Raw genomic sequence first — 13,637 nt, forward strand, 5'->3', positions numbered from 1 at the left:
ATATATGTGAAAAACTGTGAGTTTTTACATGTCAATTCGTATATATTAAAAAGAAAAAAATTATCTCCAGGGTTGGTTGGGGAAATTTACATAAGACTTACATGGAAGTTTACATATAGATTTATACGACCTTTTTGAAGAGCAATTTGGCAGTATCAACATTTAAAATGTACAAACATTCCCATCTAATAACTTCCCATCTAGATCCCCACAGAGGAAAAATTCTCCCACAAGGGGAAAAAAAAAATCACAAGAACATTCTTAGCATCTTGTTTGTAAAAGGATACACATGCCCATCATTTTTACTTGTCTTCAAGTAACATTAAAGATCTAAAATACCATGTTTTTGACGAGAATCTTAAAAGCTAAATGAATTAATAAAAACTTACTTCAAAAAGAAAGAGAATGGAGTCCAGCTCCTCCCTTTGTGACTTATTATTCCCTGGAATAGATAAAAAAAGAATTCATTATTATGACAATGTGCCAATTTTAAGATATTAAAAATTAGGTTAAAATTATGTTGCTGACCCTGGATCTGAACCCCCACAGCTCTGTGAAGCGGCTGTCACTCATTCACTCAACAAACTCCAAGGATGGCCTCCGTGTCAGGAATTCTTCTGGGACCTGAGGGCACATGAGTTCACAGGTGTAAACCCCTGCCCTGGGGAGGCTTACATTCCGGCAACAGAAGGCTCTCCAGAAATGAGTGAGGAAACCAAGAAGCAGATGGGAATGCCCAAAAGGGTAGTTTGGGGTTGACTAGGGAAGTCGGGGACACCCTGCTGATAAGGGGGTACCTGAGCAAAGAGCTCAAAGAGGTGAGGGAGCAGCCAAGGGAGACCTGGGCTACAGAAATGGGGGGTTGCTGTGTTTCAGGCGGAGGGACTGGACAGTGCAGGGTCCGGGTGGGGGAGCGGGTCTGCATGGGGAGGATACAACGAGGAGGCCCTTGTGTCTGGAGCGAGGGGGAGACATGGGGGTGAGACAGGCAGGCAGGGCGTGAGGGGACCAGGAGGCCACTGGAGGGTCTGCAGCGTGGAGCTCATGACTGACAGATGCTGTAAAGCAACCCTCCAGCTGGTCTTTCCCAGAGACTTTGGCGGGGGTGGGGTGGGGTGGGGTGGGGTAGGGTGGACAGTGTGGCAGGGAGGCCAGTTCTGAGGTGGCTATGGTAACCCAGGTGAGGACAAGGGGAGGAGGCCAGGAGGAGAGGTCAGGAGGAGAAGCCTGGGGGAGAGGCTGGCGATTCTGGATACGTTTTGAAGGCAGAACCAACAACGCAGGTTTTGACCGAATAACTGGAGGGCTGAAGGGATCACAAGATGATTTTGTTATTCCTAGCAACCATTTTCCTGTCTTCTTTTGTTTTGGTAACTTCCTCCCCTGGGCTCCAGTCAACACACAGACTGTACTAAAAGCAAGAAACTCTAAAGCCTCTCCTTCTTTTCATCAGTCCTTCGTCGTGACTCTGCAGGAGATACAAGGCAACAGAGCGGCAGAGTCTTCTCCCCATCAAGAAGGGTCTATTTCTCTCCAGCCCCAGAATCCAAGAGGCCACGTGACCTGCTCCAACCACGGTGACGACAGCAGACGTGAGGTGAGCTCAAAAAGCCATACTCGCCAGCAGGTCATGGTGCCCTGAGGCCACGAGTGCAGGAGCCCAAGGAACCCTGCCAGCTGCGCAAGAGGGCCCACGTGAAGGAGCATTAAGGCGCCCTGGGCAGCAGCTTGACAATCAGGACATGTGTGAATGAGGCCACTCGCCACTAGCCAGTCAGAGGCAGCCCAAACCAGAGGAACTGCCCAACAGATTCAGAAAAATCACAAACGAAATGACTAGTGGTTGTTTGAAGGCACTCAGCCTTGGGATGGTTTGTTGTGCAATTTGCTACGCAGCACAAACTGACTGATGGTCTTGAACCACCAAATTTTCCTAAAGGATAGAGGGAAGAAAAGGAGAACAGGGATGGAGGAAGGGCCTTTTAAAAAATGAGGTTTGTAGATTGTAATGTTGTTTTCTTAGATACCAGGTTTTAATTTTTTTTTTTTGATATTTTAATTGAATATATTATCACACTACTATGAAGTGGAACAGAGCTAGGAGGCAAGATAAAAATCACATCATTCCATATTTGAGATAATATCTACCAATTTGGCAGAAAAAAAATTTAAGTTCAAAATGCGTACCAATTTATAAATCACGAGGGGGAAAAGCCAAGAAATTCATTTAAAAAGAACAGGTGCTGGCATTCTGGGCCCAGGTCCACGTGTGCCCTGACGTAACAGAGGCTGGAGCAGTATCCCCTGAAGGGCCTAAGTGGCAGCTGTGTGGCCTCCATGCTCCTCTCTATGGCCTCTTCTTTACATGTGACCCTGTCTCAGCCCACTGCAAACCACCCCCCAACCTCTGGAATGGAACTCACACTTTCTGTGGTTTTCTTCTATTTTTATAGATATATATTTGTGTGTATGTGCAGAGTCTTAGTTGCAGCTCACAGGCTCTTTAGTTGCAATATGCAAACTCTTAGTTGCAGCATGTGCATTCTAGTTCCCTGCTGCTGCTGCTGCTAAGTCGCTTCCCGAGCAGGGATCAAATCCAGACCCCCAGCATTGGGAGTGCAGAGTCTTAGCCACTGGGGCAACCAGGGGAAGTCCCTTCTGTGGATCTCTTGTCTTTCTATTTTCCCCTTGGCTGTTGTTCAGTTAACGCCTGTATGAGAGAAAGTTCAAGGGAAAGACGCAACCGCTGTGAGTTCACAGCTCTGCTAAGTGTTTGGAAAGAGAGGAAGCTTAAAGGCATGTAACTTGTAGCACGTGACACACACAACCTCCAAGAACTTCCTGTATTTTTTATTAAAAAAAAAAAAAACAGAACTTTGTATATCAAAAAAAAATTTTTTTTGTAGAAATTCTTACCTTTTAATTTCAAACTATTTTCCAGTGTTATAAAATTTTCATAGAAGATGAAATATATCTGAGAATAGTTGGTCTCAAAAACTGCTTAAGATCACTGGCATCCACATTGTCTGAAAAGAAAAAGTTCCCATTTACAACCATAAACTTACATGATCATCAGCATTCATGAACAATCTTTTCAGAAACAAAGGAATGCAAAAACCAGTCATGTCTCCTTATAAGACAAAACAACGCAGTAAAGTACATTTCCGTCCACTTCTTTCTCCACCTAAGGGAGCTCTGAGGTGACCTGGGGCATGTCCCCTCCCCCACCCCAGACCTCAAGGTCACAGCAAGGTCACAACTGCTATAGAGCAGCTGGAAGGCCAGGGGTTAGTGAGGGTCCTGGGAGGGACAAGATGGTTTCCAGTTGGGGTGGGAAGTAAAAGGTGAGATGGTTTAGACCCAGACCATAGAGGATGGAGGCTTCCAGGCGGTGCTAGAGGTAAAGAACCCACCTGCCAATGCATGAGACATTAAGAGACTCAGGTCAATCCTTGGTCAGGAAGATCCCCTAGAGTAGGAAATGGCAACCCACACCAGCATTCTTGCCTGGAGATCCCATGGACAGAGGAGCCTAGCAGGCTACAGTCCATGGGGTCGCAGAGTCAGACACAACTGAGTGACTTAGCACACGTAAAGAAGGATGAGCGCCCCATGGCCCAGTCTCTCCTCCCTCCCTCCAGCTACCACATCAGGCCCTCCCAACCTGCCCACATCCATCCGGGCACTGGTCACCGCATCCCTCCAGCTTCTACTTGACCGTCCGGCCCCCGCATGGACACAGTGGGTCCTGTGTTCCTAGCATCATTCCAGCCATGTGTCTCCCATGTGTTTAGTGTTGATAAACCAGGGCTGCAGGTAGAGTGACTTGACGTGCAGGGAATTCAGTCCAGGAATATGTACCCCCCCACCCCACCCTGGCCCCTGCAGGGGCCAAGCCAACAATACAGCCAGCGTCCCTTTCGGCTCAGGTCAGAAAAGTCACCCACTGTCAACACACCTCTGCACAGGTTCCTCAGGAAACAAGGTTGTTTGTGCCCTTCCAGCAGTGTCCTGACAAGGTGTTAGCTCTTTGGGCATTCTTATAATTTGACAAGATTACTCAAGGGGGGAAAAAAAAAACAAAACATGTTGCTATTCAATCTATAACAGAGTTGTATCAGCTTTGGGGTCCTAAGTCGGTGAATACGTGAGAACACACACCCACTGCCACGTCTGCATTCTATAAAGTTAACATTCACACAGATGAATCTAAAGAGCTGTTTTCCTCTGATAACTACATAGCCCCTTTCATGGAAAAATCTGCACTGGTTCTTTGAAACAATGTCCCTAAGATGTTGGAAAGATCATAGGAACGGCCAAGTTCACATTCCCTTTCTTGTCTGAAAATCACAGGGAGCACAAAGCAGTGCAAGTTCCCGGTAACTAACAAGTTTACCTGCGTGCCAGCAGGTAACGACACCAGGATCCTTAATCCACACGAGCACTACCATTCTCATGAGTGACACAGCCTTGCTGTGGAGTTCTCCAGTGCCTTCCTCAAGTGTGCCAGTTCCAAGGGCTTTGTTAAACGTTTACTCCAACACCAACTGCTCAGAGGGCCTCTGAAACCTCCCCAGCCCCCAGGCCAGGTCAGGGCCTCCGCTCTGCAGCCCACCACCCTCTTCCTCCCAGTCACAGACTATGTCACACTGCGCTCGATTTCCTGGTGCAACCCTGGGCTCAATTCTGATGGAATGATCTATCTCCTCCGTTAGAGACACTGCCCACCTCACAGACCCCCAGGTGGTCTCAGCACCATTATGTGCCCTGCAGGGAGCATAAACATTTAGCTCAATATTTTCTTGAATGCACTAAATGAGACAAACAGCCTCTAATACACAATCACGGGGCAGTAACCACAACATGTAAGCCATCAGATCTCATGCGGACACGAAAGAGGCGGCCTGACCCTTGGGTTATCAGGAGGGAAACGTCACCCCTCTGCAGAGGGGGTCCCTCCTGCTCTGCAGCCTCAGCTCTCACGGTCCGCTGCCGGCTCCAGGGAGGGTCCGGAGGCTTCTCCCCTCACCTTCTGCTCTTCCCGCAGCTGCTCGAGCTGAACCCCAATCCCCATCCTGAGTCCTCCCAGCTGCTTCCCAGCCCGCCTCCAGGGTGTTGGGTCCTCCACCACCCCGCCAGGCATTGAGCCTCTATCCCCACCCAGGGGTCCCTGCATCCCTGCTTCCGCTCCGCGGTCCCCTCTCCACGCTGCAGTCAACAGGATAACAGAATAAACCAAATCAGTAGCACTGAAAATAAAATCCAACCCTTTACCACTACTTCACAGCCTTTCCTCTGCTCAAGGGCAAGTCCACCTGACGTCACACTCTCCATGCTGCCCTACACTCTGGCCACCGTGGCTTCTTTCCATCTCCCGAGCTTCCCACACGTGATCCCCACCCCCGATCTTCATCTAGCTCATTCCTTCCTATCCTTCAGAGCTAAGGCCATGCTCAACTTCTGCAGGGAAACCTCAGGGGTCCCTGTGGGCCACAGGTCACCCGCCTTCTCCAGCATGGAGTCTGGTGGGCGGCCAGCCATGAGTGGACTGAAGCCGCAAGACACACAGAGAGGTTGTAGGCCACCAAGAGTCCATCTTCCCTGGGTTCCCCTGGTCCCTCAGAAACACGCCAGGGTTGGTGACCTGAGCATAGAGGCTCCTTGTCAAAGCTGAGGGCCTCACGCAGACAGGAACACCCTCCAGAAGCCAGAGCCCAGCCACCTCCTCCCTACCACTCCCTGCCTTTTCTGTTGATGAGGGGCGGCCGGATGGAGCTTGACGTCCTCACGACAAGACACTGTGATGCCCTCAAGGTCACTCCGCACACAGCGAAACCAAGAGCGTAACATCGGTAACTACGCACTTTGTTTACCCCAGTGAGAACTCCTCGGAGGTCTGGGAGTCCCCCTCACATGATCCCTCCCCATGGTACACCTCATCAGTCAAGACTGATTCATTCCTTTCTTCCCTTATTCCACTCCGCTAGAATGGAAGCCTCAGGCAGGCAGGAATGCCATCCGCCTGGGATTTGGTTACCACTGTATTCCCAGACCCAGGAACAGAGCGGGGTGCCCGACAGGCACTCAACACATATTTGTCAAATGAACAAAAAAATTAATGCCACGTTTTTTTTTTAATCTCTAGTCTTCAAAATTTAGAACGATTCCCTTAGCTGTCTTATTCTTTTTATAAAACACAAGACTCATGAGATGACTATTTAGAAAGCATAGATCTTGGAGAAGGTGGCCTCAGGCATGGGGAGTTAGTGCCCGGTAGCAGGGCACACAGACAGGATCACAGATCTGCCTTTTTTTTTTTTTTAATAATTTTTAAAATTTATTTGGCTGCACCAGGTCTTAGTTGGGGCACACAGGACCCTCAGTTGTGGCATGTGGGATCTAGTTCCCTGATCAGGGAGTGAATCCGGGTCCCCTGCACTGGGAGAGCAGACTCTTAGCCACTGGACCACCAGGACAGTCTGCTTTTTAACTTCAAGATGCATAGATATTATAATAAGAGGACTGTTCAGGGAAAAAAAAAAAATGACCATAAACTTCCTTTAGAAAGATGCTCTTCACCTGCTTGTTCACACACAACTGGGCCCCTCCCCCTGCAAACTAGGCCTGTGCCAAGTGCTAGAAAATTTGAACAGAATAAGGGGCAGGGACCCCCAGAGCCAGGGACACAATCAAGTAGCGGAAATGACACCGGGATCAAAGTCCAGGCCGGGCCTCAAAGCAGGGAGTGAAGGCCAACTGGGAAGGTTGGAACTACTAATAATACTGTATATTTACTCTTTAAAAGACACTTTCATGGATTTATTATATTTGACCCTAACCACAACCCTGTGCTTGCTCCTTGGAAGAAAAACTACAACAAACCTAGACAGCGTAGTAAAAATCAAAGACATCACTTTGCCAACAAAAGTCCATATAATCAAAGATATGGCTTTTCCAGTAGTCATATATGGATGTAAGAGTTGGATCATAAAGAAGGCTGAGCACCGAAGAATTGATGCTTTTGAACTGCAGGTACTGGAGAAGACTCCTGAGAGTCCCCTGGACAGCAAGGAGATCAAATCAGCCAATCCTAAAGGAAATCAACCCTGAATATTCATTGGAAGGACTGATCCTGAAGCTGAAGCTCCAATACTCTGGCCACCTGATACAAAGAGTTGACTCATTGGGAAAAAACCCTGATGCTGAGAAAGATTGAGGGCAGGAGGAAAAGAGGGAGACAGAGGATGAGATGGTAGGATGGCATCATCAACTCAAGGGACATGAGTTTGAGCAAACCCTAGGAAATGGTAAAGGACAGGGAAGCCTGGCATGCTGCAGTCCATGGGGTGACAAAGGGTGGGACACAACTTAGTGACTGAACAACAGCAACCCCATGAGGGAGATGAGGGAGGTGCGGTCAATTAAAAAAAAAAAAAAAAAAAAAAACCCTTCAGATTCTGGATCATCCGTAACCTGCCCAAGGTACCAGGCCCATCAGAAACATGGGGAAGACTCCCCTCTGGGGCTCCAGATGGAACGTGAGCTGCACAAAGGCCTCGGAGACATGTAGGAATAAGTCAAACCCAGAAATTGGATCAGGAACATAGAGAAATGTCATCTCCTTGGGGAAGGGATATACAGGAGAGCAGGTGGAGAGAAGCAGGAGGGAGAAAAGACCCTAAGACATGGGGGGAGAGCATGGCCCTGAGAATGGGCACTGCTTGGCTCCCCGGGAGGGACCTCAGCAACCTCCCCAATGCCTTGTGGGGCCAGTAAGGAAGCGGGAAAGAGGAGAAGTCCCGGTATGTCCGACACGGACGCTAGCATGTGGCCTTGCTGGCCTCACAAAGCCCAGGCAAGTGCATTCACACTGACCACAGAGGAGCAACCAGCGGACAGCTTCATAGACCTGGGGTCATTCCGGGATTCATAAAGAAACCTTTAATTTCTCATTCTCCTTGACCATCATCCAACAGCCAATGAACCGTGTCTATTATATTCCCATTATATCTGAAAAATCTATATTCCACACCAAAGCTACCCTCCCCTGTCCAGCTAAGCCTCCCGCTTACAATTATTTCCCCACATTTAGTTGGAAGACAGTAGCAAAGCTAGAGCGCAAAAACCTTTGGAGCAGGCAGGCCACCTGGTTTCAAGTACAAAAGCCACAGGACCTGGGCAAGTTACTTAAACACGCTGTTCCTCAAATTCCTCACCTGAGAAATGGGGGCCAACAATAGTTCCTGTGTGATAAAATGGACACAGGTAAGGTGCCTCTAAACGCAGAGTCAGCATTATTTAAATAAATGTTAGTTGTCTTACAATTGCCTAGCTCCAGGCAAAGGCCACCTAACTAGCCAAGAACAACCCAGCTTCACCTATGAAGTCATAAAACTCAATGACCCGTGAAACTCAACCACTTAATGAGCACTTCGGTAAGGGATAGCACTTCATCCCAGTTCAGCAGCAGATGCTCCAAAGCCAGGGGGACTATCCCTCCACTTCCTCCTACATATGGTCCTTTTCAGTAGCAATCTTACTCCTTTTAGGATCTGATCTCTATAACCCAGATCACTAAAACCAGCTTCAGCACACCCAGAAGCACCAAGGGAAGAGGGAACACTCTTCTCAGACTCAGGGGCCCTGGTGGACACTGTCAAAGAGGAAGTATGGGCTCAGAACAGCTTCTCCCAAGTAGGGAGTGACCCCCGATCCTCCAGCCCTCCCTCCCCCACCTGCCCCAGGGCTCAGAGCCACCCCAGAGCCGCCCACAAGGCAGCGTGTGGATGCAGACGGTGTCATTCACTCACATTCCCTAGATGCTGGCACCCAAATACGATGCTCAACATCACACGCTGGGGAGAGGGAAGGGGACTGAGTGAAAAACTCAGGGTGGATGTGGCGACTTCATAAAACATAATTCAGGAACAATGAGAACAAAGAAAATTAACTCAGACACGAGACAGGAAAATTAACTCAGACACCGACCGGGATGAACATCATGAATAATGTGCCCTTACATAAGGGCTAATGAGAGCCTACTGATTTCAACCTTTTCACAGCTGTCTAGGTGTCTGCCTTCCCTCTCTCTCCCTAAAAAATGCCACAAATTATTCCCACCCTCCATCCACATCTTTAGAAAACGCCCACCCACACTGATCTGGACTGAGCTCCCGACCTGCTGTGAACCACCAATCATCTCCTAGGAGTCTGATTCAGCAGTGGCTGCAGAGCCTCAGGTGGTGTCTGGTCCAGGGAGGTTGGGGTAAACATATACACATAGATAAAATGGATAACTAAGAAGGACCTACTGTACAGCATGGGGAACTCTACTCAATATTCTGTTAATGACCTACATGGGAAGAATCTAAAAAGAGTGGATATATATATATATGTATAACTGATTCACTTTGCTGTACACCCAAAACTAACACATTGTAAATCAACTATACACCAATTAAGATTTAAACAAAAAAAAAATGAGAAAACTCATGGACCAGAGCCACCTGCAGCCAGGGCAGAACCATGCAGCAATGCAGACAGGTAAGGGAATAAAACAGACGCTTGCTGCCTGCCGTAAGGTCTCTGTAAGCCTGAGATTTGGGATGGGTTGTCTTACTTGTTATAGAAATGTTGATGGGGAAAGAAAAAGAAACTCACCACCAAGAAGCGTCACAGGCCATGGCGAGCCCATGAAGAGCTGCCTCCAAGGACAACACATCATCTCCTTGTCCAATAAGGAAAAGCAGAAAAAATGGATCCAGATAACAGGGGTTCCCCCATGATACAAACCACCTTCCACAGAAAAGTTTCAGCAACACTAGCCAGAATGTCGGGACAGTCTGGGCAGGCAGGGATGCCCTCTCCTGACACCAGCTGGGAGGGTTTAGAACCCCCTGAGTGCGCAGGACCATGCCAAGGGCAGGTAACCAACCTGGAACCCATCTGGGGAGGACGCAAAGTCCTCATAACAAAGCCTTTTCAAGATTCAAGAGGGAATCAGTTATAAGACAGCAGGCGTGCTGACTGTGCTTCAGTGGTAACTCAACACTTTTCCCATCATCATTACGAGAAATTCACATCTGAAAATGCATCTATGTATATGCAGACCTAAAAAAATGTCCTTGGACTGATTATATGCAAATACAAAACCTTTGTATACACAGAGACACTCAGGTGCACAGCAGGTGGAGGGCTTCAGTCCCAGGGGCTGTACAAGCCACCCCCTCCCCACCCCACCCACACCTCCCCCCCCTGCACACTCTCCAGAAGATTTTAGGGTCTGGCTCAGTCTTTGCCCCCACACTCAGCACTGATCTCCACACACACACAGGTGATGCCCCACTTGCATGTCTCCACGGAGGTTGTCCTCCACTCCCTCTGCCACCCAGGCATCCTTCCAACCTCCACTCCTTACCTCTCCTGCTCACTCCTTCTGGAAACCCAACTCCGACAACTCTTCAACCTTCCTGGGCCCTTGAAACTAATGACCCTACCACCCTGATCAATAATCCCTCTGAAGTCTTCACTTCTTTGTTTATCTAATTTGGCTTCCACAGTCCATCTTTTTAAATTTTAATTGGAGTATAGTTGCTTTGCAATGTTGTGTTAGTTTCCACTGTACAGCAAAGTGAGTTGGCTCTACGAATGCAAATATCCCTTTTTTTTTTTAAGATTTCCTCCCCATTTAGGTCACCACAGAGCATCCACGGTCCATCTTTTTAATCAACCCCCCTCCCTGATCATACTCACTCAATAAAACCCCAGTCTCAGTTTCACCCTTAATTCAACTGAAAGTATTTATTTGTGCACAGCCATGTGACAGATACCAAATACTTTTTAAAGTGCTGAGTGTATGTGAAAGACGGAGAAGGCAATGGCACTTCACTCCAGTACTCTTGCCTGGAAAATCCCATGGACGGAGGAGCCTGGTGGGCTGCAGTCCATGGGGTCGCTGAGGGTCGGACACGACTGAGCGACTTCACTTTCACTTTTCACTTTCATGCATTGGAGAAGGAAACGGCGACCCACTCCAGTGTTCTTGCCTGGAGAATCCCAGGGACAGGGGAGCCTGGTGGGCTGCTGTCTATGGGGTCACACAGAGTGGGACACGACTGAAGCGACTTAGCAGCAGCAGCATATGTGAAAGAAGGCTTCCCTGGTGGCTCAGTGGTAAAGAATCCACCTGCCAAGGCAGGACACTCAGGTTTGATCCCTGGGTCGGGAGGGGCATGGCAACTCCCCTCCCTGGAGGAGGGGCATGGCAACCCACTCCAGTATTCTTGCCTAGAGAATCCTATGGACAGAGGCGCCTGGCAGGCTACAGTCCACGGGGTCGCAAAGAGTCGGACACAACTGAAGCAACTTAGCACACATGCACATACATGAAAGAATGTTTTGTACGTGTATAACAAAATAAGTACTTTAAACGCACCCACTCAAGCACCCCCCGCAAGGGGCTCCACACCACTCACCCAATTCTCAGATGTCTCAGGGCCAAAAGCTGTTGTGCTAGTAACCCAGTGCCCAAGCACCACGCGCCAAGCCCAGCAGAAGGAAGAGCCTAGAACACTGACATAACATTGATACTTCTGGAAGCATGCAAGGACCTAAACTACATATTCCTGTTTGCAGGAATTGAAACGAAAACTCACACCCTCACTTTCGCTCTGCTGATGGTTTTGTTATTATTACACATTATTATAGTTATGTTGGGCTGTTTTAAATTTTTAAAAAATTTCCCCTGAAAAGACATATATTCAAATTTGTATCATAATGGACTATTTCCATAGGTGTTCTCTGTAGAATTTAAACTGAAAGTGAGAGTGGCCTGGAGCAGGCACTCTGGTTTTCCCTCTGGGCGCAGTCAGGCCCATGGCAGACCCTTGTCTTCCTAACAGACCCATTTGTTCAGGGACCATCCACCCAACAAAACTGTGTGCTCTTGGGGCAGGGGTGGGTGACCCGATGCTGTGGAGTCAGTTACAGTGGGAACAGCCCCCCACCCCCCGCCAAGCATGAGTTTAGGCTCAAGCCTGTGACCCTACGAGCACTGGGAAGAATTCTGGTGGAGATGCTGGGAAAGGGTCACGGTTCATAAAGGGGCACAAAGCGCAAGTGCTTCTCTGGATGTTCTGTCCAGGCGCAATGCCCGAGCTGCATTTTGCCACTCAGAGGACAGACCTGCCACATGGAGAAGGACACTAGGGAGGGCAGAGCAGGGAGGGGGAGCCTGTGGATGGTCACATTGCTAAGCTGCCGTGCCAGCTGGCTTGCAGTCACATGCTTTGGGACCGAGTTTTAAAGGAGAAAAAAAATTATTCTTTGTTTTTGCTTACACTTGGGTTTTCTGTTACCTGTATCCAAAAACATCTTTGCAGATTCTGACAGTAGAAACAAATCCCAGTATAACTGAAAGGTTGTAAAAGCTATATTCACCCCACTTCATTTCCTAAGGTGTCCTATTTTCATTTCTTTATACCTATATATGGTAAGATAGGTGAAGAAAGTAAAAGTCTAGAGGTCGAAAAGATGTTAAAACTCTGTTACTGTAGATTGATAGTCCCCATATAAAAGTGATTCTGATAAAGATATACTCCATGTACCTAGAGCTAAAGTTTTTAAAAGTAGAGTTATTTTTAAACATTTCTGACACACCTCTCTCAAATGCAGGCTTCTAAAACTTTATTATTAACAGATATCAAGTGCCAACACAATAAAACAAAATATATACACCAATGAAATATAATGTTTAAATCTAATGTGTTTTACATACATTCACTTTTTATGAAGTATAGTTGATATAAAATAAGTTACAGGTGTACAATATAGTGATTCACAATTTTTAAAGACTATACTTCATGTTTATTATAAAATATTGGTACATTCCAATATTTATACCAATATTTTGGTATAAAATATTGGTATAATGTTGTACAATATATCCTAGTTTAATTTATACGTAATAGTTTATACATTTTTATATATCTCTTCTTTTGTAGGCAGCAAGTTTCATCTGATTTTTTTAAGGCAATGCATAACTGTTTCTACTTTTCTTTCTCTTTCTTTAAAATCAGAATATAGTTTCTTTACAATGTTGTGCTAACTTCTGCTGTACAGCAAAGTGTTATCAGCTATATGTATACATACAACCCCTCTTTCTCGCATTTCCTTCCCATTTAGGTCACCACAGAGTATTCAGTAGAGTTCCCTGACTATATAGTAGGTTCTCATTAGTTATCTATTTTATACATAATAATGCACTACACTTTTCTTGATCTGAATTGGCCTATCAAGAAAATCAGAGATACCAAAGGAACATTTCATGCAAAGATGGGCTCAATAAAGGACAGAAATGGTATGGACCTAACAGAAGCAGAAGATATTAAGAAGAGATGGCAAGAATACACAGAAGAACTGTACAAAAAAGATCTTCACGACCCAGATAATCACGATGGTGTGATCACTGACCTAGAGCCAGACATCCTGGAATGTGAGGTCAAGTGGGCCTTAGAAAGCATCACTACGAACAAAGCTAGTGGAGGTGATAGAATTCCAGTTGAGCTATTCCATATCCTGAAAGATGATGCTGTGAAAGTGCTGCACTCAATATGCCAGCAAATTTGGAAAACTCAGCA

General features: G+C 47.1%; 1 protein-coding gene across 1 annotated transcript in view; it reads right to left on the reverse strand.

The window, feature by feature from the left end:
- The window catches only part of RALGAPA2 (Ral GTPase activating protein catalytic subunit alpha 2), a 261,082-nt gene that overhangs the window by 231,446 nt on the left and 15,999 nt on the right, over positions 1–13,637 (reverse strand). Inside the window, 3 exon segments of the mRNA XM_055544102.1 lie at positions 390–442; positions 2,917–2,997; positions 3,000–3,026. Coding sequence (XP_055400077.1) covers positions 390–442; positions 2,917–2,997; positions 3,000–3,026 — 161 coding nt within the window.

Source organism: Bubalus kerabau, chromosome 13, assembly GCF_029407905.1.
Source record: "Bubalus kerabau isolate K-KA32 ecotype Philippines breed swamp buffalo chromosome 13, PCC_UOA_SB_1v2, whole genome shotgun sequence".
Taxonomy (NCBI): domain Eukaryota; kingdom Metazoa; phylum Chordata; class Mammalia; order Artiodactyla; family Bovidae; genus Bubalus; species Bubalus kerabau.